The sequence below is a fragment of the Callorhinchus milii genome, unplaced genomic scaffold (genome assembly GCF_018977255.1).
Source record: "Callorhinchus milii isolate IMCB2004 unplaced genomic scaffold, IMCB_Cmil_1.0 Scaffold4, whole genome shotgun sequence".
NCBI lineage: Eukaryota > Metazoa > Chordata > Chondrichthyes > Chimaeriformes > Callorhinchidae > Callorhinchus > Callorhinchus milii.
This window is the reverse complement of record NW_024704745.1, coordinates 1,261,376-1,288,585: the sequence shown is the minus strand read 5'-3', so window position 1 is coordinate 1,288,585 and position 27,210 is coordinate 1,261,376. Positions and strand designations below refer to the sequence as shown.

At 45.1% G+C, this 27,210-nt stretch overlaps 1 protein-coding gene and 1 pseudogene across 1 annotated transcript; one reads left to right on the top strand and one right to left on the bottom strand.

Annotated features, from left to right (window-relative positions):
• Positions 1 to 3,516: 3,516 nt before the first annotated feature.
• On the top strand, positions 3,517 to 6,604 carry mrps6 (mitochondrial ribosomal protein S6; the record flags this gene model as incomplete). The annotated part of the gene is given in 2 exon segments (XM_007905960.2): positions 3,517 to 3,600; positions 6,248 to 6,604. Coding segments are annotated over 2 exon segments (268 nt in total), but the record flags the coding sequence as incomplete, so codon positions are not given.
• A 1,038-nt stretch (positions 6,605 to 7,642) lies between these two features.
• Positions 7,643 to 26,795, bottom strand: LOC103186770 (annotated as a pseudogene).
• Between the last annotated feature and the right edge of the window lie 415 nt (positions 26,796 to 27,210).

Here is a 27,210-nt window from a genome sequence, read left to right as displayed (position 1 = left end):
GCTCCTCGCTCCAGTAATGCCTCCACTGTACGCCGTAAGGCAGCAGCTGTTTCAGGCTATAAAAGAAATGAGAAGTGGAGAGAGATCAATACAGTTCCAATGGTCGCATCCGCAAAACATCAAGCAGCAGAACACGTGGAGTCCTGTAGCTCAGTGGTTAGAGCACCCGAGAGGACCTGGGTTCGAGTCCCGTCGGGCTAAAATGTTGGGCAAGTTTCCTTACTCCAACACGCCTCTGTTTACCCAGGAACCTGGTTGTTTAAGTCGATTGGTGGATCGCTTTTCCGGGCGGTAATAATTCCTTCCAAAAAATAATCATAATAAATTGGTCATTTCAATCCACGACTGTTTGTGGGACGCCGCTGTGTGCAATTGGCTGCCGCGCTTCGCCCACAAAACCTATACAGTTGATTCACTTTACAGTATATCCTTTCAAGCGCTTTGAGACGTATTGAAGACGTGATAAGGCGCTGTATCAAACGAAAGGCTTATTATTGTTATTATTCTTGCTCACTTGAAGGAACACTGGTTCCTTTCAAACCAAGTTGTGCAATAAAAAGGTATTACCAATCTGATCTTTCCCTGGTGTCAACTGAGAGCACAGAAGCAGTGCGGTTGTTGCAAATCGACGGAATTGCATGGCTTTTTTGCGAGATCACTGCTGTGCTCAAATTGACAAAATAACCTGTAACCAAGAAATTACGTCAGAAGTGAACTGACTGTATATTTTCAGTTCAGGTTTCATCAAAGCCTTCCATGGAACAGTCCCCAATGGTTTATGGAAGTCCAAATTGAACTCAATCTCAAGGACTTGCCGCTAAAGGACAAGGTGGTTCAATTTTGTTTTATTAAGATACTGATTTACTCCTCTGCCATCTCGTACAGTTCTCGTATTGGATTATAGCGCCTTATCACACCTTCGAGATGGCTACCAGTGCTTCACAGGATTTACTGTGATGTGTAGCGTTTGCATTTTAATAATCCTTGCATTTGATATAGCGCCTTATCACGTCTTCGAGTCGTCTCAAAGCGCTTCACAGGATATACTGTAAAGTGAATCAACTCTGTATTTTATAGGCTAACATGGCAGCCAATTTGACCAAGGCAATGTCCTGCAAGAAGCCAAGAAGTGAACGGCCAATTTTATCTGTCGGAACGGTTGCCAGACAAAGACTAAGACTTGGGTGGTTGGTTGAGTCTTTAATCTGCAGCTGTTGGAGAAGGCAGGACTGCCCAAATGCAAGTTTTTAGCACTTTTGTGATCGAGCCAGGACGTTTAAAGAAGCTTTCGGCATTGTCAGGAGAAACCGGGTCCAAGTGTTGTTTGATAATACATACACCAACAGTAAATAAAAAGATTATAAGGTCAACAGATCCTCTCCCACAGTTGAGAACAGACATTTTTCAAATTCTGTATGCAGCACACACAGAAAATTGCTGACAATCCATTGGCAGATTACCATGGTAACATCTTTACAAATAAAGTCTCAGCAAAATATTTCAAAGCATTTTCGAGCAATTCACAAAGTGCCCCAGGAATCTACCATCCCCTCCACCCCACTGAAGGGAGCTCTATAAACGCAGGTTGTTGGGTGTTTTTGACAAACCAGATCACGTTGTTTTTAAACACTATTCAAGGCTCCCAGAGTAAAAAATATTTATTCATCATAATAATAATCATCCTTGCATTTGATATGTCTTCAAGACGTCTCAAAGCGCTTCACAGAATTTTTCGAGGGATTATTACCCCCGGAAAGCGATTCGCCAATCGACCATCAAACGGGTTCCTACTTACTGCTGGGTAAACAGAGGCGTGCGGAGTAAGGAAACTTGCTCAGCGTTGATGGGGATGACAGTTGTGATATTTTGCATAGATGACAACAACAACAACTGGGATTTATATAGCGCCCTCCACGCCAGACGGCTTCTCAGAGCGTTTCACAGTAACGGATCCCGGGGCCGAGCCGGGGGGGGGTGGGGGAGCGGGAGGGGGAGGGGGAGGAAGGTGACCAAAGGTGCGGTCGAATAGAAAGGTCTTCAGCAGAGATCTGAAAATAGGAAGGGAGGGAGCGAGGCGAAGGGAGGGAGTGAGGAAGGGAGTTCCAGAGGCTCGGGGCATAGTGGCTGAAGGCACGGCCGCCGAGGGTCGATCAGAGCACTCAGGGGACGGGGGCCTTTGTATAACGCCTTTCGTGTCGGGAGGACGTACCAAGGCGATGGGGTTATAGATCTGCGGCATTGGTAAACGTGTCTTTTCGCTACAAAAATGTACAACATTAGCTATTCTCCTGAAAGGGCTATAAGCTTTTTTAAACGTCTTGGCTCAATTACAAAAGTCTGGACTGTTATTAAGAGTACTAGAAGCTTGTGTTTGGCAGTTCTGTCTTCTCCACAGCTGCAGATCAAAGACTCAACACTCCACCAAGTCTCAGCCTTCGTCTGCCAGACCATTTCATCTTGAAATTTATGACTTCGCTGAATTGTGGAGGGATCGTCAGTTCAATGTGAAAGCCAGTTGTTTTTAAAGAACTACAGAAAACTGTATTGAGACCGAATTTAATAATTTTGTTCATTAGATTTGTCGGCCTTTTTTGCCGATACATACAGAAAATGCTTTCTTCACATTTGCGTGTTTCATATTTTACGATTAACAGCTGCTGAGCATTGTATATGAACGACTTAATGTGTGTTTTGTGGGCGAAACGTGGCAGCCAATTGCACAGAGCAGGTGCATAACATAAGGCAAAATGTACTCCTTGCCTTAATACGGAGCTTTAAACTACTCAAAGCGCTTCACAGGATTTACTGCGAAGTGTAAATTCTGATTATAGTTAAACTTCCTGTGTCCCAGGTCGCTTGTCTGAAAAAGAGAAAATGATCCACTCAATGGAGAAAACAACTTCAACGCTAGATCTTCACTTTAGGGCGAGGGGGATATAACAGAATAAAATACAAAATTACATACATATTATATTAAGTTAATCATCCTTAAATTAACTTGAAGTTGTCGTTAACTGAAACTGATCACAAAGCTTTATGACTTTATTAAAAATAAAATTCTTAACCGATTAGCTTCAGGCCTACTGAATGGTCACGGGAATAACAGATCTCCAAATACTTTTCAAACCACAGCAATGTGTCCATCACCATCGGACAAAACATTGACCTCCGATCCAGTCATGAGATAATGATCTCAAACCTCGCTAAACTGAATAATCCGCGTGCAAACTTTTACACAGCACCCTTCTTGTACAGGATTAGACAACAATAATATTAATTATAATAATAATCTTTGCATTTGATACAGGTTCTTATCATGTCTTTGAGACGTCCGAAAACGCTTCAAAAAATGCACTGTAAAGTGAATTGACCGCATATTGTGTGGGCAAAACACGGCAGCCAATTGCGCACAGCAGCGTCCCGCAATTCACAGTCGTGGACTGAAGTGACCGTTTTATTATATTTTTTTGAAGGGGTTATTTCCCCCAGAAAAGCGATCCGCCAATCAACTAACTGTGTAATCAGGAACCTGGAGAACTTGGGTGAAAGGGCTCTGCCGTACAAGATCTTTAAACACAATTTGCAGCACACTCGTGCAGGGTAAGTCTTGATAAGTGAGTCCTGTAGCTCAGTGGTTAGAGCACTCACCTCGCAAGCGAGAAACCTGGGTTCAATTCCTGGGCAGGACGAAACCTTGGGCAATTTTCCTTACTCCACACACCCGCCTGAAAATAATCCCTCAAGAAAAAAATAATAAATTGGTCACGTCAATCCACGGCTGTTTCTGGGGCTGCTATGTGCAATTGGCTGCCACGTTTCGCCCACAAAATATACAGTCAATTCACTTTACAGTGCATCCTGTGAAGCGCTTTGAGACGTCTCGTAGACGTGATAAGGCGCTGTATCAAATGCGAGGATTATTATTTTTGTTCTAAGTTTCGTACCTGATAATTGTGGTAAATAACGTAAAGCTATTCCGTGAGTGTCAACAGCAACGGCAAAAAAAACGACAGATGACATCCACACGGCGCCTTTCACGTCAGGAGGATGTCCCAAGGCACTGGACAGTCTGGGATCTGCCCCCGAGCTGGTGGTTGGGATCAGGAGGAGGTGGAGGTCGGGGAGGGTAAGGGGTAGGAAGGTGACCAAAGGCGCGGTTGAAGAGGAGGGTCTTGAGGCGGGTTTTGACGGAAGCGGGCGAGGGGGCGAGGCGGAGGGACTGCGGGTTGGAGTTTTAGAGGGTGGGGGCAGACCGGCTGAAGGCCTGACCGCCGATAGTGGGGTGGGGACGCGAAGCAGGCCAAAGCCCGCCGAGCAGAGGGAGCGGACAGGTTGTTATGAGGTTAGGAGGTAGAGGGGGGAGAGCGAGGCCATGGAGGGCTTTGAAGGTGAGGACCAGGATCTTGAACTGTATCCTCTGTGTGGTGGGCTGCCCTATGGTCAGAAAGCTGTGGGTTTCAGACCCACGCTGGGACGATTATTTATTTGATTATGCTCCTTCAAACATACGTCTCAAGACGCTCCTCTTCGACCATAAAATCGGCAACCCTCCTACCCATCTACCCTTCCTGCCCTCTCCACACCCCCTCCTGATCCCAAACACCCCCCTCCCGCCCCCACCACACCCCCTCTCCCAGCTCAGGTCCAAATCCCTGACTGTCCAGCGCCTTAAGACGTCCTTCCGACGATTGCCTGGCAATCGAACCCAGGGTCTCTCGCTTGCGAGGCGGGCGCTCTAACCACTGAGCTGCAGGACTCCACATAGGAAGGTATCAGAGGGTTACAGAGTAAAAGCGGGGAATTGGCATCAAGATGGATGTCTTGAAACACCAGCTTGAAAAAATGGCCTCCTACTGTGTTGTGCTTTGTTCGTTTTTCTTGGCATTTAACAGCGAAACTTTTCTGCGAGTTTGGCGCAGCTCTTTTTTTAAACAAAATTTCTTAGCAACTGTTCGACTTGGCAAAGCCTGTGGTGTGAGTTTCTTAGTCTTGGAGCGTGTTTTATTGTACAGTATTTGTGTCCAAAATTCATTGTGGTCTTCGTGACCTCAGCCAACAGCATATCTTGTTTGACAGGGTCCTTGACTGTCACCCAATTTGAAAATTTACACTCATTAGGGGGTGGATCTTCCTGCTGCCAGATCCTCAGAAACACTGTTTGCATTGTCCTCTGACAACCTTGTGATTTCCAGAATTGCACTGCCCTCCTCACTCCTCAAACCCCCACCCCCCAATCCACCCGCTTCGACCAGCACCGGCCTCCTGCTCGTCCCTCGCACCCTCCGCCCCACCATCGGAGGTCGCGCTTTCAGCCACTACGCCCCGAAACTCTGAAATACTCTCCCTCAATCCCTCCGCCTTGCCCCCCCTCTCTCACCCTTTTCAAGTCCCGCCTGAAAATCTTCCTTAACGTCTCAAAGCGCTTCACAGAATATACTGTAAAGTGAATTGACTGTATATTTTGTGGGCAATTACCCACAGCAGTGTCCCACAAACAGTCATGGATTGAGCGACGAAATTATTATTCTTTTTGATTATTGTCCCCGGAAAATAAATCCGTCAATTGACTAATAACCGGCTTCCTGCTTACTACGAGGTAAACAAAAGCCTGTGGAGCAAGGAATTTGCCCAACATTTCGCTCCTTGCCAGGGAATCAAACCCAGGGCCTCTCGCTTGCGAGGCAAGAGCTCTAACCACGGAGCTGCAGGACTCCACAGGTCTTTCTTGTTTACCGTAAACAACAAACATCAACAAATTACATTTGCATAGCGCCTTTCAAAAGTGCATTAACTGTATATTTTACAGGCAAAACACAGCAGCCAATTGCGCACAGCAGTGTCCCACGTACAGTAATGGATTGAATTATTACACCAAATTATTATCATTATTTTATTTGAAGGGCTAATTACCCCCGGGGGTAAGTATTCCGCCAATCAACTTAACAACCGGGTTCCTACTTTACTGCTAGGTAACAGAGGCGTGTGCGTGGAATAAGGAAACTTGCCCGATGTTTTGCCCTGGCTGGGAATCGAACCCAGGTCCTCTGGCTTGCGAGGCGAGTGCTCTAACCACTGAGCTACAGGACTCGCCAACAGAGCAACCCGTCATTGCACGCAAATCAGAAATGACGTTTAGATGGAGTTGCGTTTAAGGTAGTGAGGGGAAGGGGTATTAAAGTCTCTGCTATGTACAGAGAGCCATCATACTGACCTACTTTATTTATTTATACTATCCTATTCATTTCAGATATTTCTTGGTGGATTTCGAAGCCCCGCCTAGCACTATCCTAAGCTTGCTGGATCATTTAGGACGTGACATCGACGTTATCAGACCCACAGTACTGAAGCATCAACCTCCCAAAAGCGATGAAAAATGTCCAGGATTGATCCAACCCAACTATGATATCAAATTTCGATCGAGAAAGAAATGATTTTCGCGCCGTAGTATATTGAAATTGTTTTGTTTCCCCGCCCCCTCTCCCCAATAAGGTTACAGGAATAAAGATGTTTTCAATTCGGTTGTGGAAACTTATATTTGGAATTGTACCAAGAGAAACTAAAAGTGCAAAGTATATGTGTTAATAAAATTTAAGTGAATATAAAATTGGGTTGACAATATAAGTATTATGTGAACTCAAGAGAGGGGTAACCTTACACATTTTTTTTGTGTTTGGCCGGGTGTCTGACACATGGGGAAACCCATCACCGTTGCTTAAGAGTCTCCAAACCAAGCGGAGAATTCCATGCATCCCACCTACACATGGAAATTCCTGTAGTAACATTTTTGCCTCCGAGTCGGAATGTCCTGGGTTCGAGCTGACCACTCCAATGCACTCCTGGGCAGAGTTGTGTGTTGAGTTGTCAGAGGTGCCGTCCTTCGGAGGAGATGTTAAAACTGACGTTAACTGTTCAGGTGGATGTAAAAGATCCCCTGGCATTATTCGAAAAGAGAATGGTGTTTCTCTCTCCCCGGTGTCTTGGCTAACAACCCCCCAAATAATTTGGTCACTCACTCCATGGCTGTTTGTCGGACACTTTGCTGTGGAGTCCTGTAGCTCAGTGGTTAGAGCACTCGCTTTGCAAGTGAGAGACCTGAGTTCAATTCCAGGCAGAGGGCGAAACCTTGGGCAAGTTTCCTTACTCCACACAGAGCCTAATAATAATCCCTCCAAAAAATAAAACAATAATAAATTGGTGAATTTCAATCCATGACTGTTTGTGGGACAGTGCTGTGCGCAATTGGCTGCCGCGTTCGCCCACAAATATACAATCAATTCACTTTACAGTATATTCTGTGAAGCGCTTTGAGACGTCTAGAAGACGTGAAAAGCGCTATATCAAATGCAAGGATTATTATTATTATTAACTGGCTGCCGCGTTTCGCCAACAAAATGCACAGTCACTACACTTTGCAGTGCATCCTGTGAAGCGCTTCAAGACGCCTGAACTACGTAGGGCGCTATGGAAAATGCAATTATTATTCCAGAGATAGGTAGTTGGAATGGAATGCGCACTCTCTCCCTGGAGGGGAGCATCTGCTTACCCAATTCCGTAAAAGGTTTAGTCGCAGGTTGGTAAGAATTTGGCTTGTGGGGTTAACAGGAGTAGTCAACCGACAAATGCCTGTACCCATCTGTGTCTTTCAGAGCCAGCGAGTCTTGTCTATCTTTGAGCTGCTGGAAGTACGCTGAGGTTTTCCCCCGATTGATTCGTAAACCAAATCTGTCTGGTTCAGGTTGTCTGCGGCCTTCGCTCGTAACAATATTTTGGAAAGAATAGAATCCGTCTTATCAGGTTCATTGGAAATTGTTGTGTCCCTGTTACAGCTGTTTGCATTCTTCCGCATGTTGAGACTGACCTGTTGTTCCCCAAACAGTCACAGTAACCCGTTCATTAGCCGATCGGCGGATTGCTTTTCCGGGGAAAATTATTTTAGTTACTGGATCCACAACTGTTTGTGGGACGCTGCTGTGCGCAATTGGCTGCCGCGTTTCGCTCACAAAACACACAGTCACTAAAATTTACAGTGTATCCTGTAAAGCGCTTTGAGACGTCTCGAAGACGCAATAAGGCGCTATATCAAATGCAAGGATTATTATTAACAATATCTTTTATTCTTGGAAGATGATAATGCAAGATAGTACAGTACTCTAATCATTCCAAGATTTCTTAATTTTGGTGCTGTGGGGGTTAGTTCTGGTACCAGCTGGGAACTAGACAACATTTACTTTTTGTACAGTTGTCCTAGATTTCTAACAATATCAATTTGTTTGAACAAAAAAAATGGGACTTTTCAATAATCTGAATTTGGCACAGGGGGAACTGAACGGTGACAGAGACAATGTGTGAACCTTTGATTTGTTAATTCATCAACCCTACTGCCTGCAGGGAGCAGTATTAAGAACAGCTCTTATTTTCTGGCTCGACACAAATTGTATGCACTATAGGCCTATTATTATTATTATTATTATTACCTTATGAAGATAAGAGTTATTTGGTAGTTCCAGATGAAAATAAATCCTGCTCACTCCCCCCGCCGCCCCCCAAACATACCCACGGGCGCACGCACACACGTGTTGTTTTTCTGCAGCTTAAATGCGGGCCATGCTGTACTTCAATTAACTCATTAGCAGGTCAGCTTTCAGCTTTCAGCTATTCTTCCCCACTAACAACAAGAATAATAAATAGCAATTCTTGCATTTTATACAGCGCCTTAACATGTCTTCGAGACGTCTCAAAGCGCTTCATTCACAGGATACGCTGTAAAGTGAATTGACTATGTATTTTGTGGGCGAAATAGGGCAGCCAATTGCACACAACAGCATCCCACAAACAGGCGTGGATTGAGTGACCAAGAAATATATTTTCTTAAGGGATTAATACCCCCTGAAAGGCAACCCGCCAATCGACTTGCCAACCGGGTTCCATTTACTGCTAGGTAAAGAGAGGCGTGGGGAATAAGGAAACTTGCTGAAGGTTTCACCCTGCCCGGGAATCAAACCCGGGTCCTCTCGCTTGCGAGGCGAGTGCTCTAACCAATACTCTACAGGACTCCACGACCATCTTCCTCCCCAGCAATCCCCCCACTGCCCCCCACCAAGCCTAGGCTCCCGATAGGCTGCCCAAAGCTACTTGAGACATCCTCCCCAATGTGAAAGTGCTGCGACATCAATGAAAATTGTGAATAACGAAGCAAGTGATAGCTCAGAGTCAGGCTGGTGCTCAAGGAATGACGTGCAAATCTGTGAAGCTCCCCAGTAACTGGAGCGATTCATGGATTCTTTGCACCAGTCAGTGAGTCTGGAGGGTTCACATTTAAAATAATTACAAAGGGGATTAAAGGGGAAGTTGGAAAAAAAAACAGGGTGTGCCAAGGACACCCTTTTGTTCACTTTTGTTGGCCAAGCAGCTGGTTTGTCTGCTTTTGTAAGGACTGGAGATCGCTCGCAGTAACTAAATAATGATAGTTAATTGTTTACAGTGCCCCGCAATAGAATTGTTCAGTCAAACCGCTGACAAAGGAATAAAAGCTGGTGATGTTTTCATCGATTGGTGAAACGTTTATGGAAATAGAAGAACTGTAACGTATCAGCGTAGGAGGCCAGAGCCAGACGAGCGGAAGCAGCGGGTGGTGAAGAGGGGAGAAAGCAGGTCATGAGATAGGGAGGTGCCAGAGCATGAAGGGATTTGTAGACGAGTGAGAGGATCTTGAAATAATAATAATCCTTGCCTTTGATGCCTTCATGTCTCAAAGCGCTTCACAGAATATACTGTAAAGTGAATTGACTCTATATTTATGGGCGAAATGAAAAAAATGGTGTGATGGGGGTATGGAGTTTAGTGTCTGTGATAGGGAGCCAGTGGGGCCTGGTGAGGGCTGGGGTGATGAGGGTACGGGGTTTAGTGGATGAGATAGGGAGCCAGTGGGGCCTGGCGAGTGCTGGGATGATGGGGGTATGGGGTTTAGTGGATGTGACAGGGAGCCAGTGGAGCCTGGCGAGGGCTGGAGTGGTGGGGGTATGGAGTGTAGTGGGTGTTATAGGGAGCCAGTGGGGCCTGGAGAGGGCTGGGGTGATGGGGGTATGGAGTTTAGAACTGTAGGCATCCATCCCCCCTAAGAATGCACTATTTTGTGACTCAGGAGCCCTCGCGAGCCTAATTATTGCTTATAGGTACAGGTCACTAACTTTGGAGAATCATCTTGTTGCTCTCCTCTGCACTGCCTCAAGGGCCTAAGCAACCTCCTTATATTGCAGAGGCCAGAACTGAACACATCCCTTCCTAATAATAATCCCGGAACTCGATATAGCGCCTTATCACGTCTTTGAGATGTCTCGAAGTGCTTCACAGCTGTATACTGTAAAGTAAATTGACTGTATAGTTTGTGGGCGAAAATAAAAGGAACTATTTTGGGGCTTTGCATTTAAATCACTTGAACATTTCTACACTCAGTAAAGACCAAGTATATATAACGGTCAGCGATATCAAAGGCAAGCTGTGCGGTTAGACTCCAGCAGTTACCCCAACGCACACTCTGGGCTCGCTCCCAAGCCTGGGCTCTTGCCAACCTGTGCCTAATACTTTCTGGAATTAGGTAAGCAGGATGCGTCTCTCCAGGAAGAGCGATAGAAAGAAAGAGAGAGAGAGAGAGCGCATTCCATTCCAACAATATATCTCTGGGATTTCTCAGCTTGGTTTGGAGATTCTTACGCAACGGTAATGGGTTTCCGCGCGTGTCAGACACACGGCTGACCCCCAAAAGTTCTTGTAAGGTTTGAGCCCCATCTCAATTTACTTCCAAATTTCACACTTTAAATGTTACAAATCGAGAACATAAGAACTTGGGAAAAGCGATTCAGCTGATTATTAGCGATTCCCTGTGTTATTTTGTTCTGCGGTTTTAAAGCTCCTGCCAGATTTTTATTGTTCTGTTTTTCCTATGTGTGAGGATTTAATTCAGGGAATTATTTGATGGTATATTTGGCCTAAAATACATCGCTTACCTAATAAACAAGCTGAACGGGTGAATTAATTATAAATAGTTTATAACAGATGTATTTTTTCAGACGGTGACTAGCTATATGTAGATGTCCTTGAAAGTAAAAGAGCTTTGGTTCCCGTACTTCTACTTGCTTTTGAAGGGGCTCTCAGGGATATCTTCTTTCAACGACAACAAGAACAACAACTTGCACTTATATAGTGCCCTCGATGTAGGGCAGCGTCTCAGCGGCATAACAGTGGCGGAGCCTGACTCTGAACCGGGGGGAGGGGGCTGTAAGCACGGTCGAAAAGGAAGCTATTCAGGCGGGACTTGAAGGAGGGAAGAGAGGGGGTAAGGGGGAGGGATAGAGGGAGAGTGTTCCAGAGTTTCGGGCGTAGTGATGGAAGCGCGACCTCCGATGGTGGGGCGGAGGGTGCGAGCGACGAGCAGGAGGCCGGTGCCAGTTGAGTTGGAGGCGCCGGGTGGTGGATTGGGAGGTGAGGAGGTTGGAGAGGTCATGAAGTGCCAGAGAATGAAGGGAGTTGAACACGAGTGTGAGGATCTTGAAGTCGATCTGTTCGGTGATGAGGAACCAGTGGAGCCTGGGCCAGAACCGGTGAGATGTGGGTGCGGAGTTTGGTCGGGTCAGTATGCGGACGGCAGAATCTGAATGAGCTGATCTTGTGAATGGTGGAGACCGGCGAGGAGTGTGTTGGGGTAATCCAAGTGGCAGGTGACAAAACAATGCTCAGTGTAGCTCAATGGTTAGAGCACTTACCTCGCAAGCGAGAGGACCTGGGTTCGGTTCCCGGCAGGATGAAATGTTCAGCAAGTTTCCTTACTCCACAGACCTCTGTTTACCAAGCAATAAGTAGGAACCTGATTGTTAGTCGATTGGCGGATCACTTTTCCGGAGGTAATAATTCAAAAATAATAATAATAAATTGTCGCTCAATCCACGACTGTTTGTGGGGACGCTGCTGTGCGCAATGGCTGCGGCATTTCTCCCACAAAATATAGTCAATTCACTTTAAAGTGTATCCTGTGAAATGCTTTGAGACGTCTCAAGGACGTGATAAGGCGCTATATCAAATGCAAGGATTATTATCTTAATTATATAGCGCCCTTCACATGGGAAGTGTCTCAGAGAGCTTAAACACCCCCCGGAAAATCGATCCGCCGATCGATTAACAGGCTCTTGATGACTGCGAGGTAAACAGAAGTGTATGGAGTAAGTGAACTTGGCTAATGTTTCGCCCTGCCTGGGAATCAAATGCGCCATACAAGTATATTGTTTATGTCGCCCTATGCTCACTGTGCCTCAGCCTGTAGTGTTCCTTTAAAGCCAAAGAATAATCCTCTTACCATATCAGCGGACGATATCATAATAATAATAATGATTATCCTTGCATTTGATACAGCGCCTTATCACGTCTTCGAGACGTCTCAAAGCGCTTCACAGGATACACTGTATAGTGAACTGACTGTATATCTTGTGGGCGAAACGCGGCAGCCAATTGCGCACAGCAGGTTAGATTGTGAATGCTGCTTTCTGTTCAAGAAAGAAACTGCTAGAATGATACGCAGCATGTGATTGTTGAATGCGCGCGACGTATTCAGAGTCCTAACCCTGAGTGCCTGCAGAGGAGGTGGTTTGAATGGCTATTATATTACTGGGCTGGCCACAAATGCCTCTTCATGTCTGTAATGCTGAGACGATTCACTTGTTCACTTGTACTCGTCGAGAGCCTCTGGACTTTAAATAGCACAATTTGGGAATCCTGTGAGGTAACGGTTAGAGCACTCGCCTCGCAAAGCGAGAGGACCTGGGCTCGATTCCCGACAGGGCAGAACATTAGGCAAGTTTCCTTACTCCACACGCCTCTGATTACCTAGCAGTGAGTAGCATTCTGGCTGTTAGTCGATTGGCGGATCACTTTTCCGGGGGTAATAATTCCTGTTTGTGGGGACGCTGCAGTGCACAGTTGCCTGCTGCATTTCGCCCATAAAATATACAGTCAATTCACTTTACAGTCTATTCTGTGAAGCGCTTTGAGACGTCTAGAAAATGTGATGAGGCGATAGGTCAAATGCAAGGATTATTATTATTATAATCTGGAGATACTCTAGAGGTTAAGCACACAGTAGAGTAGTGGGGACAACACCATTAATAAAAGACTTGTAGGTTGATGAAGAGGTCCCAATGTGGCTGAATGACCTAAGAAAGAAATGAAGTCTTGTGGTGTATTGGTTAGAGCACTCACCTCACAAGCGACAAGACCCAGGTTTTTGATTCCCTGCACAATGTCCTCTGAACGATAGGCAGAAGTGACCTGGATTTAATGCCTTATTTGATGGATTTGGCCAGCAGATCCAAGCTAGGTACGAAAATTACAGCCAGTGAAAGAGATGAAAACACAAAACAAACATTGCTATCATTCAGCTCAATGTCGTTTCCTGTTTTATCCAGAGTTTGTTTGGGAGAAAGCTTTATGCATACATGACGAAGGGGGTAGATGGGTATGGGAGAGGGGTGATCAGGAGGGGTGGAGTATAAACCCTGGTGTGGACCAGGGCTGTTTGTGTGCTGTAATGTTCTATGTAATTCTACGTCGAACAAATGATTTCATTGATATTTGGTGTCATTCAGGAATTTGTCATTTCAGTCTTTGAAGATAACTCATCCTTTGCTTTATTTTTTAAACTTTTTACTGAAGCAAAAACTTCAGTTGGTTTACTCTTAAGCAAAGTTTACCCTTGGTTTGACTCCAACGCACACTCTGGGCTCCCCCCCAAGTCCTGGCTCTTGCCAATCTGCGCCCAATACTTTTCTGAATTAGATAAGCAGGATGCGTCCCTGCAGGGAAAGAGAGAGAGTGCACATTCCTTTCCAACAATCTATCTCTGGGATTTTCCACGTGTAGCTGGGATGGCATGAAATTCTCAGCTTGGTTTGGATACACTTAAGCAACGGTGATGGGTTTACGACACCGGGCTGACCTCCCGAATATATTGAGCAAGGGGTTCTGCCAAGTCTCTAATCTGATGCACATTGTGGTTGGCATCACCCTGGCATTTTTTATTCTGCATCCAGTCATTTGAGATAATGGATTCTGCACCTGCAGTGGATTGACTCAGCCCTGCTGCTTATCCAGGCTGCTCAATCAAACATTAACATCCTCTTGAATTGTTCACACTTAACCCATGAGAAGGAGAAGGCTAAACGACTGGTCAAACAGTTTGAACCCAGTTTGTGTTGAGTTAGGTGAAGCTCAGCTGTGAATTCCCTTGCCCCTACCTCCCCCGAAAGCTTGCCCGAACCTAATGAAAGGCAAGAAAGAGGTTGCCTTTTTAGAACACAAAGTCTCACCAAAACATTTCAATGTGCTTTCCAGTAATATCCGTCAATGTAGTGACTGTTCTTGATAACAGGTAACCATTGCAGCCATTTGCGCTAGCAAAGTCTGGCACATAGCCATGAGGCGATTGACCAATTAATGTAATGATAATGCTTGCATTTATCGTGTTGTCGAGACATCTCATAGTGTTTTGCAGAATGTACTGTAAAGTGAATTGACTGTATGTTTTGCGGGCCACCAATTGCCCACAACAAGGTGTCCCTCAAACAGTCGTGGACCGAGTGACCAAATTATTATTATTATTTTTCTCTAGAGTTTATTGCCTTCCACGGCCCCACCCCTGGAAAAGTGATCTGCTAATCACCTAAGAACCGGGTTCCTACCTACTGTTAGGTAAACGGAGATGTGTGGAGTAGGGAAACTTGCCCAACGTTTCGCCCTGAACCGCCCAGGAATTGAACCCAGGCGAGTACTCTCGCCAATACGTTACAGGATTCCACAACAAATGGCCAACCTGTAGCCAACAAAGAGGAGCCCTGTGGCTGAATTGTTTGCTTTTCCTCCTGCTATGGTTTGTGTTTGTGTCTAGCGCCCTGGGACGTCTTTCCCACATGAAGGGCGCCATACAAGTATAATTTGTTGTTGTTGTTTATGTCGCCCTATGCTCACTGTGCCTCAGCCTGTAGTATTCCTTTAAAGCCAAAGAATATATATTATAATAATAATCTTTGCATTTGATACAGCGCCTTAGCACGTCTTTGAGACGTCTCAAAGCGCTTCACAGAATATACTGTAAAGTAAATTGACTATATTTTGTGGGCGAAATGCAGCAGCCAATTGCGCACAGCAGCGTCCCACAAACAGTCGTGGATTGAGTGAACAATTCATTTGATTGATTTTCATTTGATCTTTTGCAAATATTTTTTGGTATTGGCGCTTGCAATCCTCCCAATGTGAAAGGCACTATATAAATGCAATCTTGTTGTTGTTGCAATCAGCTTTACATCGAAGCGGTTTGTTTCGCTGGTGATTTGATCTCACTGTTGATTCCATGCCAACAGCAATATTTAAACTTGAATCATTGTCAGTGAATATCTCACTGAAACGTTAAAAATTAAACCGTGGGTATGCCTTTGATCTGTACTGAATTTTCTTGCTGTTTTGATTTTATATCATTCCTTTTCTTTAGCTCCTCGCTTTCTTTCCTTTTGTTTATTTTGATTATAGAAGATAGAATTCTTCGGCCCATCGCGTCTGCGCCGGCTCCTAAAAGAGCAATCCAACTCAATCCCACCGGCCCGCTTTCTCTCCATAGCTCTACAATCCTGTCCTCCCCAAATACCCATCTACTTCTCTCTTAAAAGTTGTTATTGAATGGGTTTCCACTACCCTTTCAGGCAACGCATTCGTAGGATGAACATTTTTTTCCTAAACTCCCCTCTGTTTCTTTTAACAACTATCTTAAATCAGTGACAACATGTGTATGCATTCCCTTTTTTCTACGATATAAGTATGTATTATTTGCTTCCTTTCTTTTCCTTGTATATAGATTTTAAAAAAATAATCAACAGTACTTTGTAAAAAGAATCACTTTCCTATTTGTCTGTATGCAGTGTTGGGGCATCACATTGTGGCTTTTCTCAGTATAACAGTCACTGTCTGCTTGAAAGTGCTGTAAACCGGATTACAGTTTATTGGAACAATTAGTAGAAAATACATGAAAATGCATTGTTTTTTTTCCCACTCTGAAGAGGAAAATATAGACTTTCAATGAAAAATTTTCCTTTCTTGCCTCTCATTTTGTAATAAAAATAATTTAGGCTCTTCAATCCATGACCATTTGTGGGACACTGCTGTGCGCAATTGGCGTTTCACCCACAAACACAGTTAATTTCCTTTCCAATATATTCTGTGAAGCGCTTTGAGTCGCCCAAAGCCTTGATCAAATGTAGGCGTTATTATTATTCTAACAACTTACTCCCTTCGCACGGGGATAGTGTCCGGGGTGTTTGAAATATTATCTGTTATTATTATCTGCTGTTGAAAAGATGTGTGGTGATATTTTGTCCAACGTCTGTTACAGATATTTTGCCATGTTTTGATTTATTGCGATTTGAGTAAACTGTCCACAATGGAGTCGTATATTCCCTCACCCATCTCAAGGTAGTGGTTCTTTTCTCTTTGATGTACTGTGGGTGTAATAATTCCTTCCAAAAAATACTACTAATAAGGAGGGACTGTGGGATGGAGTTCCAAAGGTGGGGGCAGAGAGGCTGTAGGCTTGATCGTCGATGATGGGGCGGGCAAGGTGGGGTGACGAGGAGCAGGCTGGATCCCGCTGAGCGGAGAGCGCGGACAGGCTGATATGCGGGTCGACAGAGCAAAACTGAAGAGCATTTCATTAAACCTCGCAGTTTTTGAAAGAAAGATCAGCAGAGTATTTGCTTTGGCTTTGGGTTGATCTACCTGCTGTATTATTGAAATATTTCATGCTACCTGTATTACCTATTAAACTAACAAATTAGTTATGTCATTTCTATGATCTGGGCAGGTAACTGGAGGCAACAATCCCTTCAAAAAAAAATAATAATTTGGTCACTTCAATCCACGACTGTTTGTGGGACTCTGCCGTGCACAATTGGCTGCTGCGATTTGCCCTCAAACTATACAGTCAATTCACTTCATAGTATTATCTGTGAGGCGCTTTGAGATGTCACGACGATGTGATAAGATGCTATATCAAATGCAAGGATTATTATTATTATTCGAAAAGAGAAGGGAGTTTCTTTTACTCCCGGTGTCCTGGCCAACAATCCCGCAAAATAAAATTGGTCACTCAACTTCATAGCTTTCACTGCTGGGTGCTATATCAAATGAAAGGATTATTATTATTATTATTACCGAGTTTGCTTACATAACAACAGTCACTACTTTAGGCAGCAAAAGCCTATCAATCAATATGAGACGTTTTGATGTTATATTAAGTGGAGCAATTCTTACAGCCTTCACCACACTCGGAATCAAGTTATGTTTTTTGGTATACGGCCAATTCATTTTGCAGTGTATTCTGTGAAGAGCTTTGAGACATCTCGATGACATAAGGTGCTATATCAAATGCAAGGATGATGATGTTATTATTATTATAATGATAGACCTATATATTGAGTAGTAGCTATGAACTGTTGACTGTATAGGATTTTAATCTCAGGAATAACCTTTTTTTTTAACCCAATTGTCCTTGTATATCGATTTTAAAAAACAAAAATAATCAATAGTACTTTGTGTGTGGGTGTATATGTGTGTGTAAAAAAAATCACTTTCCTATTTGTCTGTATGCAGTATTGGGGCATCACATTGTGGCCTTTCTCAGTATAACAGTCACTGTCTGCTTGAAAGTGCTGTAAACCGGATTACAGTTTATTAGTAGAAAATACATGAACATGTGTTGGTTTTTTTCTCCCACTCTGAAGAGGAAAATATGGACTTGCAATGAAAAATTTAAAACTAATTCCTGAAAGATTTTTTTCTTCCATTATCTGGAGTCTTGTAGGGTATTGGTTATAGAGCACTCGCCTCGCAAACGAGAGACCTGGGTTCGATTCCCTGGCAGGGCAAAACATTGGGCAAGTTTCCTTACTCCACACACACGCCTCTGTTTACATACACACACCAGTAAGTAGGAATCGGTCTTTAAAAAGCTAATTGCTTTCCTGGGGATAATAATCCCTCCCCCCCAAAATAATAATAATTTGGTCACTCAATCCACAACTGTTTGTGGGACACTGCTGTGAGTAATTGGCTTCCGCATTTCACTCACAAAATATACAGTCAATTTATTTTACAGTATATTCTGCGAAGCCCTTTGAGATGCTTTGAAGTCGTGAAAGGCGCTGTATCAGATGCACGTATTATTGATGTGCTATTCCGAGTGATTAGAAAATCAGGAAATGTATCGATCTACAAATTAAATGCGGACCTATGGACAGTATAAAACAAATCTAGTTCCTGTAATCATTGTTGTAACTGGGACTGTTAATAAGACAATTCAGAAATGGCTTAACAAAATACTTGATGAACAAAATATTAATAATAATCATTGCATTTGATACAGCTCCTTATCACAACTTCGATGTCTCAAAGTGCTTCACAGAATATACTGTAAAATGAATTAATGGTAAATTTGTTGGTGAAGTGCAACAGCCAATTGTGCACAGCAGTGTCCCACAAATAGGCTTGGTGACCAATTTATTAATATTTTTTTGAAGGAATTATTACCCCTGGAAAAGCCATCCAGCAATCGACTAACAACCGAGTTCCTATTTACTGCTAGGTAAACAGAGGAGTGTGGAGTAAGGAAACTTGCCCAACGCTTTGCCTTGCTGGGAATCAAACCCCGGTCTCTCTCTTGCGAGGCGAGTGCTCTAACCACTGAGCTACAGGATGCCATGAATAAACAGCAATAATAATAATAATAATTTATCAAAGTGCTTCACAGGAATTACTTGAAAGTATAGTGACTGTGTATTTGTAGGTGAACATTTTACATCTTCAACCTGGCCACCTGAATAGTTTTGCCCGCAAAGTATACAGTCAAATCACTTTACGGTCTGTTTTGTGTAGCGCTTTGAGACTTATTGAAGACATGATAAGCTGCTATATCAAATGCAAGGATTATTATTATTGATCAACATGTTCTGTTTCAGGCTATAAGAGAAATATGTTTTTTTTGCTCAGCCGGGTATCTGACACACGTGGAAACCCATCACTGTTGCTTAAGAGTCTCCAAATCAAGCTGAGAATTCCATGGGTCCCACCTACACACGGAAATCCCAGAGATAGATGCTTACTAATTCCGGAAAGTATTAGGCGCAGGTTGGCAAGAGCCAAGGCTTGGGGACCCCAGGATACATTGGTAACTGCTGGAGTCTAACCAGCTAAAACCACATAGCTTGCCATTGATGTCGCTGTCTGGCCAAGCTTTTCGGCTGCTTGTCCAGCGAGGACCACCCTACCCATCAGGGCTTTGGCTTGCGGGGTTAACAGGAACTGAGTGGGAGGATTCCTTGCTCCCCAGTGACTGGTCGGCCCTTCCAGGTCCTGCCGATGGGCCAGGCCGAGCTGTGCTGCCATCAGGAGTGAGTGCCCTGGAATACTGCAGACCCGGCTGGCTCAGGAACCAGACTAGAGACCAGCGCAGAGGGCTGGCTCCATTCCGACATTCTGTTACCAAACATGTCACCCTGGAGCCAGTTCAGCTCCGAGCATACCTTGCTTACAAGATTCACGGGCAAGTTGCTTATTCCAAACTCCTCTCTAAGTCTGGCGATCCGATGACAAATACAATCAGAATCAATGGGAGTAAACAACAACAAGATTACATCTGTATAGCGCCTTTCACGTCGGGAGGACGTCCCAATCGCTGGACAGTGCACAGCATTTCAGACCCGAGCTGAGGTTGGGGGGGTGGGGGAGTAGGGAGGGGAAGGGGGAGTGGCCGATGGCATAGTCGAAGAGGAGGGTTTTGAGGCAAGACGAGGCTAAGGAGGGGGCGAGGTGGAGTGACTGGGGGATGGAATTCCAGAGGTTGGGGGCAGAGTGGCTGAAGGCTCTCCCGCCAATGGTGGGGCCGGTGGGTTGGGGGACATTTAAAATGCTCTGAGAAGCTGTCCAGTGTGGAGGGCACTATATAAATCCAAGTTGTTGTTGTTGACTTGGAGCAGGCTGGAGCCGGTTGAGTGGAGGGAGCGGGCGGATTGGTAGGGGGTTAGGAGATCACAGAGGTAGGAGATTGCAAGGCCGTGGAGGGCTTTGCAGGTGAGGACCAGGATCTTGAACTGGATCCTCTGAAGGATAGGGAGCTAATGGAGTCGGGCGAGATTGGAGGAGATGGGGTCACGGAGTTTGGTGCGGGAGAGGACACGAGTTGCAGAGTGACGCTCCTTTGTCACTTCCACATTGTATAGAAACGCATTAATACTTTAATTATTATTTTTGTTATTATTATTTATTATTATTGACTCTTTATATGTGTAATATTTATTATTATTACTATTCATTATTTATCCTTATTAGTTATTAATAATAACAGCACAGATGTCAAAAGCCAGTAAATAAATGACTATTAAAGCCCTGTTCCGGGTGCGACCTTGGGGAAATTCACATGATTTGCGCAATGATCAGTTTTCCACTTGCCGGTAGATTAGATTATAGCTTCTTAGGGTACATTTATCATGTGAGCAGGTGGCCTTTCCCTCTCAGGTGCCGGGTTTAGCGTTCCTCCTCCTGAGAGGTGACTTGTTGAGCGCAGTCACTGATGTGGGGAGCTCCAGCGCAGCACGTTTGTGAGTCGTTGTCCCTGCGTTCGTCCGCCTGCTTCATTTCATCCTGACTTTTGACCAGAAGAGTTTTTAAGCCTCGGTGAGTACCGTGCGCTGGCGTTTTAGGTTTATTCCCCCCTTCCCCCCCCCCACCCCCACGCTGCACAGCTATCAACAACAACAACTTGCATTTACACAGGGCACACACACACACACACACCACCCGGTACAGTATATTGTTTGGGAGCTATATGTCTACATGTTAAGCAGCTGCTGGGAATGTTGAAGGCAAACAAGATGGAACTCCGTCTTCTTTTGCCCTGTGAATTGCTGTGTTCTTATCCTCAGACTGGTGGGATTCACAGTCAAACAAGGTTAATGGCTGACAGTTTTCCTCCTCATTTAACTGTCAGTGAGCAGATTCTTAGCGGTTCAGAATTTTTCCCGCAGTCATTGAAACCAGGATGGAATAGAGGATAAAGTTTCTCAGTGAAAGTGTGGGTGAAAGTGTGAAGATGAGACATGTTATCAGCATTGTAAAATGATACCTGTCCCCCTTCATAGTCCAGGTAAACGCCCAGCTTCTTGGGTTTCTCTCTCAGGGGCAGGCAGGTGGGAGGTGATGTCAGAGCTTCATATTCATCCCTATTTGTCAGACCCACAGCCCAGTATCCGTTCTCCGGTAAGGCTGTAATCTCTCCTTTTCTGTTAACGGACTCTCCGGTCACCCCCACATCCCACTCAGTTCTGTTGGCCACTTGAACCTCCCAGTAGTGCCTCCCTGATGTGAACCCCTCAGATCCCAGTACACAGATACCGCGATTAAACCTCTTCGGGGACTCAGGGAGCTGCTGCTGCTTTTCTATGTCTCTTACCCTGGTCAGGTCTTCAGACAGGATGAGATTGGGATGGGCTGTGTCAGGATCCAGAGTTAGAGAGGCCGGAGCTGAGAGATAGAAGAACAACACGCAGTGGAGTGAGGGGAAGTCCACACGGTCATACTGTGTGTAAATTGATTTGAGTCTGGAAACCGAATCATCTAGCACAAACTTTCATGATATATGTGTATGTGTGTGAGGTTTTGTGTCTCTAAGTGGGAAGTGAGTGTACATGTGAGTATGTTTCTGTGTGAGGGTGTGTGTGTGTGCGTGTGTTTGAGAAATGTGTTTGTGAGTGGTGTGGGTCTGTTTGCGAGGGAAGTGAGAGTGTGTCTGAGTGTGTCTGAGAGTGAGGATTTGTGTGGGTGTGTGTCTGTGCGGTTGTCTATGTGTGAGTGTGTGTGAGATAGTTGTGAGTGTAGAGAGTTGGACATGAGACTGTGTGTGTGCATATGTGAGTGTTTTTGTGTGAGTGGTGGATGTCTGAGTGTGAAGTGAGAATGTGTCTGCGTGTGAGTTTTTAGCTGGGTGTGTATGTATGTGTGAGAGAGCAAGGTGCATGTGTGGGGAACGGATATCGGGACACAGCGGGAGTTCAGATGAGAAGCAGAGACCACAGGGCACAAGAACCCCTGGGCTGGGGTTTCGCCAGCCAGTTGGCCCCTGTTTCGGGGGGAGTGGGTGGGAGTTGGGTAGAGATGACATATGTGCCCTTCACGTGGGGTAACATCTCGGTGTGCTTAAATCGACACGGAAATGTGGGAATCGAGTAGGTCCGCTTTGACGGTTTCTAGTTCGGTTCCTGAGCTAGGCTGGTCCTCAGTATTCCAGGGCACTGCTGATAGCACGGCTCAGCCTGGCAGCTTTTTCATTTGTTAGGATCCCGTTGAATGTGAAACTATTGACATAGATTTCGTATGAAAGTGGGAGACATTTACCTTGGTTGATGCTGTGTATCATGTCTCTCCAGACTGTGTACTGTACAGGCCCTCTGTACATCCCCACAGGCAGACCATCCTCACACAATGACAGCTCAAACTCTTCCTCACTGCTCCTGAATTAAGAGATGAAATAAAAGAGACTAACATTATAAAGTCAAGCGACACACCGTGTTTGGTTTATGTGTTAAACTCTGGGATATTTGGTAAAAAAAATTGTCATACCTTCTCTCCCGAGCAACTTCCTCCTAATGAAGTAAAACATAAACAGATCTGTGTTCACATTGAAACACCACATTGTAAACTCAGACACACACAATCGATTTCTACAGCACACTGTTGACTGTCATTATCAGAGCAGTGGTACTCACTTAATGCTGTCTTCAAATGACACAATGTTCAGATATACACCAAAGATATTGGTTAGGGAATTGGATAGGTATTTCAAAAGGAATAATTTGTAGTGTTAAGTGGTAAGAGCGGGGGAGTGGGGTTATGCGGTAATGGTAGGAAAGTGGGAATAGTTTGAGTAAGAGTGAAGGATTGGGACCAGTTGTGGTAAGAGAGTGGGAGTTTGACCAGTTGCAGTCAGAGCGGAGCAGTGGGATCAGTTGCAGTAAAACCGAAGGTGGTAGAACAGTCGGTAGTTCTTCATTGGAGTTGGCACGGGCAAGGGGGGGGTGCAGTGAGATCTCCTCGGGGCTAAATTGGATCCAAGGTGACATGTTTGGCAACAAAATGTTAGAATCGATCCATCCCTATGTGACGGTCTTTTGTCCTGAGCCAGGGGAGTCTGAAGTTTTCCAGGGCACTGCTGATAACAGCACAGTCAGCCTGGCACATCGGCAGGACCTGGAAGGGCAGAACAGTCGCTGAGGGAAGGGAACCCTCCCACTCAGCTCCTGATAACTCCACAAGCTAAAAAGTGCTAATCGGTAGGGTAGTCCTAGCTGGACAACGACAACAAAATTACACTTACAACATGCCTTTCACGTCGGGAGAACATCCCAAGGCATTGAACAGTCCGAAGGTCGAAAAGGAAGGTCTTGATTTGTACGTTGAAGCATGCAAGGGAGGGAGCAAGGTAAAAGGAATGTGGGATGGATTTCCAAATGTTGGGGGCAGAAGTGCAGAAAGCCCAAAAGCCAATAGTAGGGCGGTTCGGGCGGTAGACTGGAGCAGCCTAGAGCCTGTTAACTTGAATTATGAAGAGTGGCTAGAGAAGACAGAAGCAACAACAACAACAACAAGATTCCATTTATTGAGCGCCTTTCACGTCGGGAGGACATCCCAAGGCGCTGTACAGTTGGGTCAGGACCCGAGCAGGAGGGAAATGGTCAGGGGGAGGGAAGGGAGGGAGCGAGGAGGGGGTAGAGAGTCGAGAGGGGAGCTGAAGGCTCGGTCAAAGAGAAAGGTCTTGAGACCGGCCTTGAAGGAGGAAAGGGAGGAGGCGGCGAAGGCACTGGGGGATAGAGTTCCAGAGCCTCGGGGCTGAGAGGCTGAAGGCCGGCCACCGATAGTAGGGCGGTTGGGGCGGGGGATGTGGAGCAGACCGGAGCCAGAGGAACGGAGGGTACGGGCGGGTAGGTAGGGGGATAGTAGGTCGGAGAGGTAGGAGGGAGCGAGGCCGTGAATGGCCTTGTAGGTGAGGGTGAGGATCTTAAACTCGAGCAGAGAAGTTTAAGAGGATACTCAATTGAAATTTTCAAAATTATGAAGTACTTCCATAGGGTGAATAAGGATAAGTTATTTCCAATGGCGTGTGTGTCGGTAAACAGAAGGACACCGATTTAAAATAGTTGTTAAAAGAAACAGAGAGGAAGTAAGGAGAATTTGTTTCGCACGGCGAGTTTTTCGGATCTGCAATGCAATGCCTGAAACGGAGGTAGAAGCCGTTTCGATAATACATTTTAAGTGAGAAGTAGATAATTATGTGGGGAGGACAGGTTCGCATGGTTATGGGCAGAGATCGATGGAACGCGATTAATTTGGATTGCTCTTTTCAAAGAACTGGACAGATGTGATGATCCGAGTGGCCTCCTACTGTGCTGTATAATTCTCTGATTCTATGAGATGGAGGGAGCAGACCCGTTGATGCGGTTTGCAAGTTAAATAATTAGGAGGTGGAAGGCTGTGGAGGGTCTTGAAAGTGAGGACGAGGATTTTGAATTTTATCATCTGAGGGATGGGGAACCAGTGGAGCGGGCGAGGGTGGGAGTTTTGGGGTCACAGTGCCTAGTTCGTGAGGGGATACGAGCTTCCGAGATCTGGATGTGGAGAGCAGCTTGTGGAGGGAGGCAGCGGGGAGTCAGGCAGCCGAAAAACTTGCCAGACAGCAATTTCAATGGCAAACCATGGGGTTTAGTTGGTCTGACTCAAGCAGTTACCCAAGTCTGGGGTCCACAAGCCTCGGCTCTTTCCAACCTGCTCCTGATACTCTCCGGAATTAGTGAAGCAGGATTCGTCCCTCCAGGGAGAGATGCATTCCATTGCAGCGATGTGTGTCTGGAATTTCCATGTGTCGGTGGGATGTGGGGAAATCTCAGTTTGATTTGAATACTCTTAAGCATGGTGACAGGCTGCAGCATGTGCCAGTCACACACCGGAACAAAAAGTAAGATATAGTCGGGGACACATAGTGGGACCTGCTTACAAACACATACCAGTCAGATTGAATTAAACGATAATTTCATCTCTTGACCTGCAGAAAGGTGGGCGCGTCTTTTTCCGTCTGTTTCTGTAACTCCGAAAGTTCTTTTTGAACAGAATCTAATTTGTCCTGGATGTCTTGCAAATGTGTCTCCATTCGGTGTAACAGCTCCTCCTCTTGCTGTTCCAGCTGTCGCTTTACCCGCTGCTCTCTGGCCGTCAGGTTCTGGTGCATTTTAGCAAACTCAGCCGTGAGGTGGTCGTGCAGACTGCTCGCCTGTTTCTGTAAAATGTCACACATCACACCGTGTACACAAGTAAAGAGAGACACTGGGTCATCTCACCGTGTACGTACGATAAAGAGAGCAGAAAAGAGGCTTTGCATTGTGTACACATGGTAAAGATAGACACATTGAGAAATCGCACGATGTACACCCGGTGAAGCGAGACAAACTGAGATATCACACCATGTAAATACGGTAAAGGGAGACAAACTAAGGTATCACACCGTGTAAAGAAAGACACACAGTAAAGAAAGATATACTGAGACCCCGGATATCATACCAGGAACACACGGCAAAGCAAGACACACTGGGAGCCCAGACATCATACTGTGTACACACGGAAAACAGAGACACACTGGAACATCACATTGTGTACATACAGTAAAGAAAAACACACTGAGACATCACACAGTGTGACTAGGATAAAGAGAGACAAAGCGAGACATCACAAGGTGCACATGCGGTAAAGAGGGATACACCGAGAGCTGGTTGTTAGCCGATTGCTGGGTCGCTTTTCCAGGGCTAAGAAGGCCTTCGAAAAACTGCGTTCACTCAATCCAAGTTGGATTTGTGGGACACTGCTGTGCACAATTGGCTGCCGCATTTCACCCACAAATAATAGTCGCTACACGTTACAGTATTTACTGCGAAGCGCTTTGAGAAGTCTAGAAGATATGAAACGTTGCTGTATCAAATACAAGGTTTATTATTAATAGCATATAGTGCAGACATCACACCATGTACACATAATAAAGGAAGAAACGCGTCCGACCCCAGAAATCAGCCCCGACACAATTTACCTTCACTTGTGAAATCTTTTGTTTCTGTTTCATTTCAGCTTGTCGAGCAGTTTCCTTTCTCTGTGTGCGTGAAGCTAAACAGTATTTCACTTTATCCTGGAACAAACACATAATAGAAGTGTTTGAACATGAAAATATCAAGTGGAATAGAATGAGTCCCACATGAAGATTATTGTTACCTTGTAGATTTCAACAGCTTCGTCAATGGGCAGGAAGCTGTGATCTTTGTGTTCCCGCGCATCTCTGCAAATGGAACAAATCAATTTCTTATCAGTTTCACAGAACAGCTTCATTTCCTCCCGGTGTTTCTCACAGTACGTTTAATTCCCATCTCTGTCGGGTCCAGGATCAATTCTCGAGCTTTATGCACTATTTTCATCAGAGCCCAGTTAATATTGAGGTTCCTTTCGGCAATATGTTGCTGACATTCCGGGCAGGAGATTGTCGCCTGCTTTTCCCAGCTCCGGGTGATACAGGAGCGACAGAAGTTGTGGCCACACTCCAGGGTAACAGGATCAGTGAAGATAACCAAACAAATGGGACAGTTTAACTCCTCCGTCAGACACTGAACCTGGAGACTAGAAGCCATTTTCGCAAATGGCTGCCATGTTTCATGCACAAAATATACAGCATATTCTTTTTACAGTATATTCTGTGAAGCGCTTTGAGATGTCACGAAGACGTGATCAAGAGCTATGTCAAATGCAAGGATTATTATTTTAGTCGTTTAACATAATTCACTCTGTAATCCATGGCTGCCAAATAGCAGCTGACGCTTAGTAAGATTCCCCTGAAAGAATATTGTGGAGTCCTGTAGCTCAGTGGTTAGAGCACTCGCTTTGCAAGTGAGAGACCCGAGTTCAATTCCAGACAGAGGGCGAAACCTTGGGCAAGTTTCCTTACTCCACACAGAGCCTAATAATAATCCCTCCAAAACCACAAACAATAATAAATTGGTCATTTTCAATCTACGACTGTTTGTGGGACATTGCTGTGCGCAATTG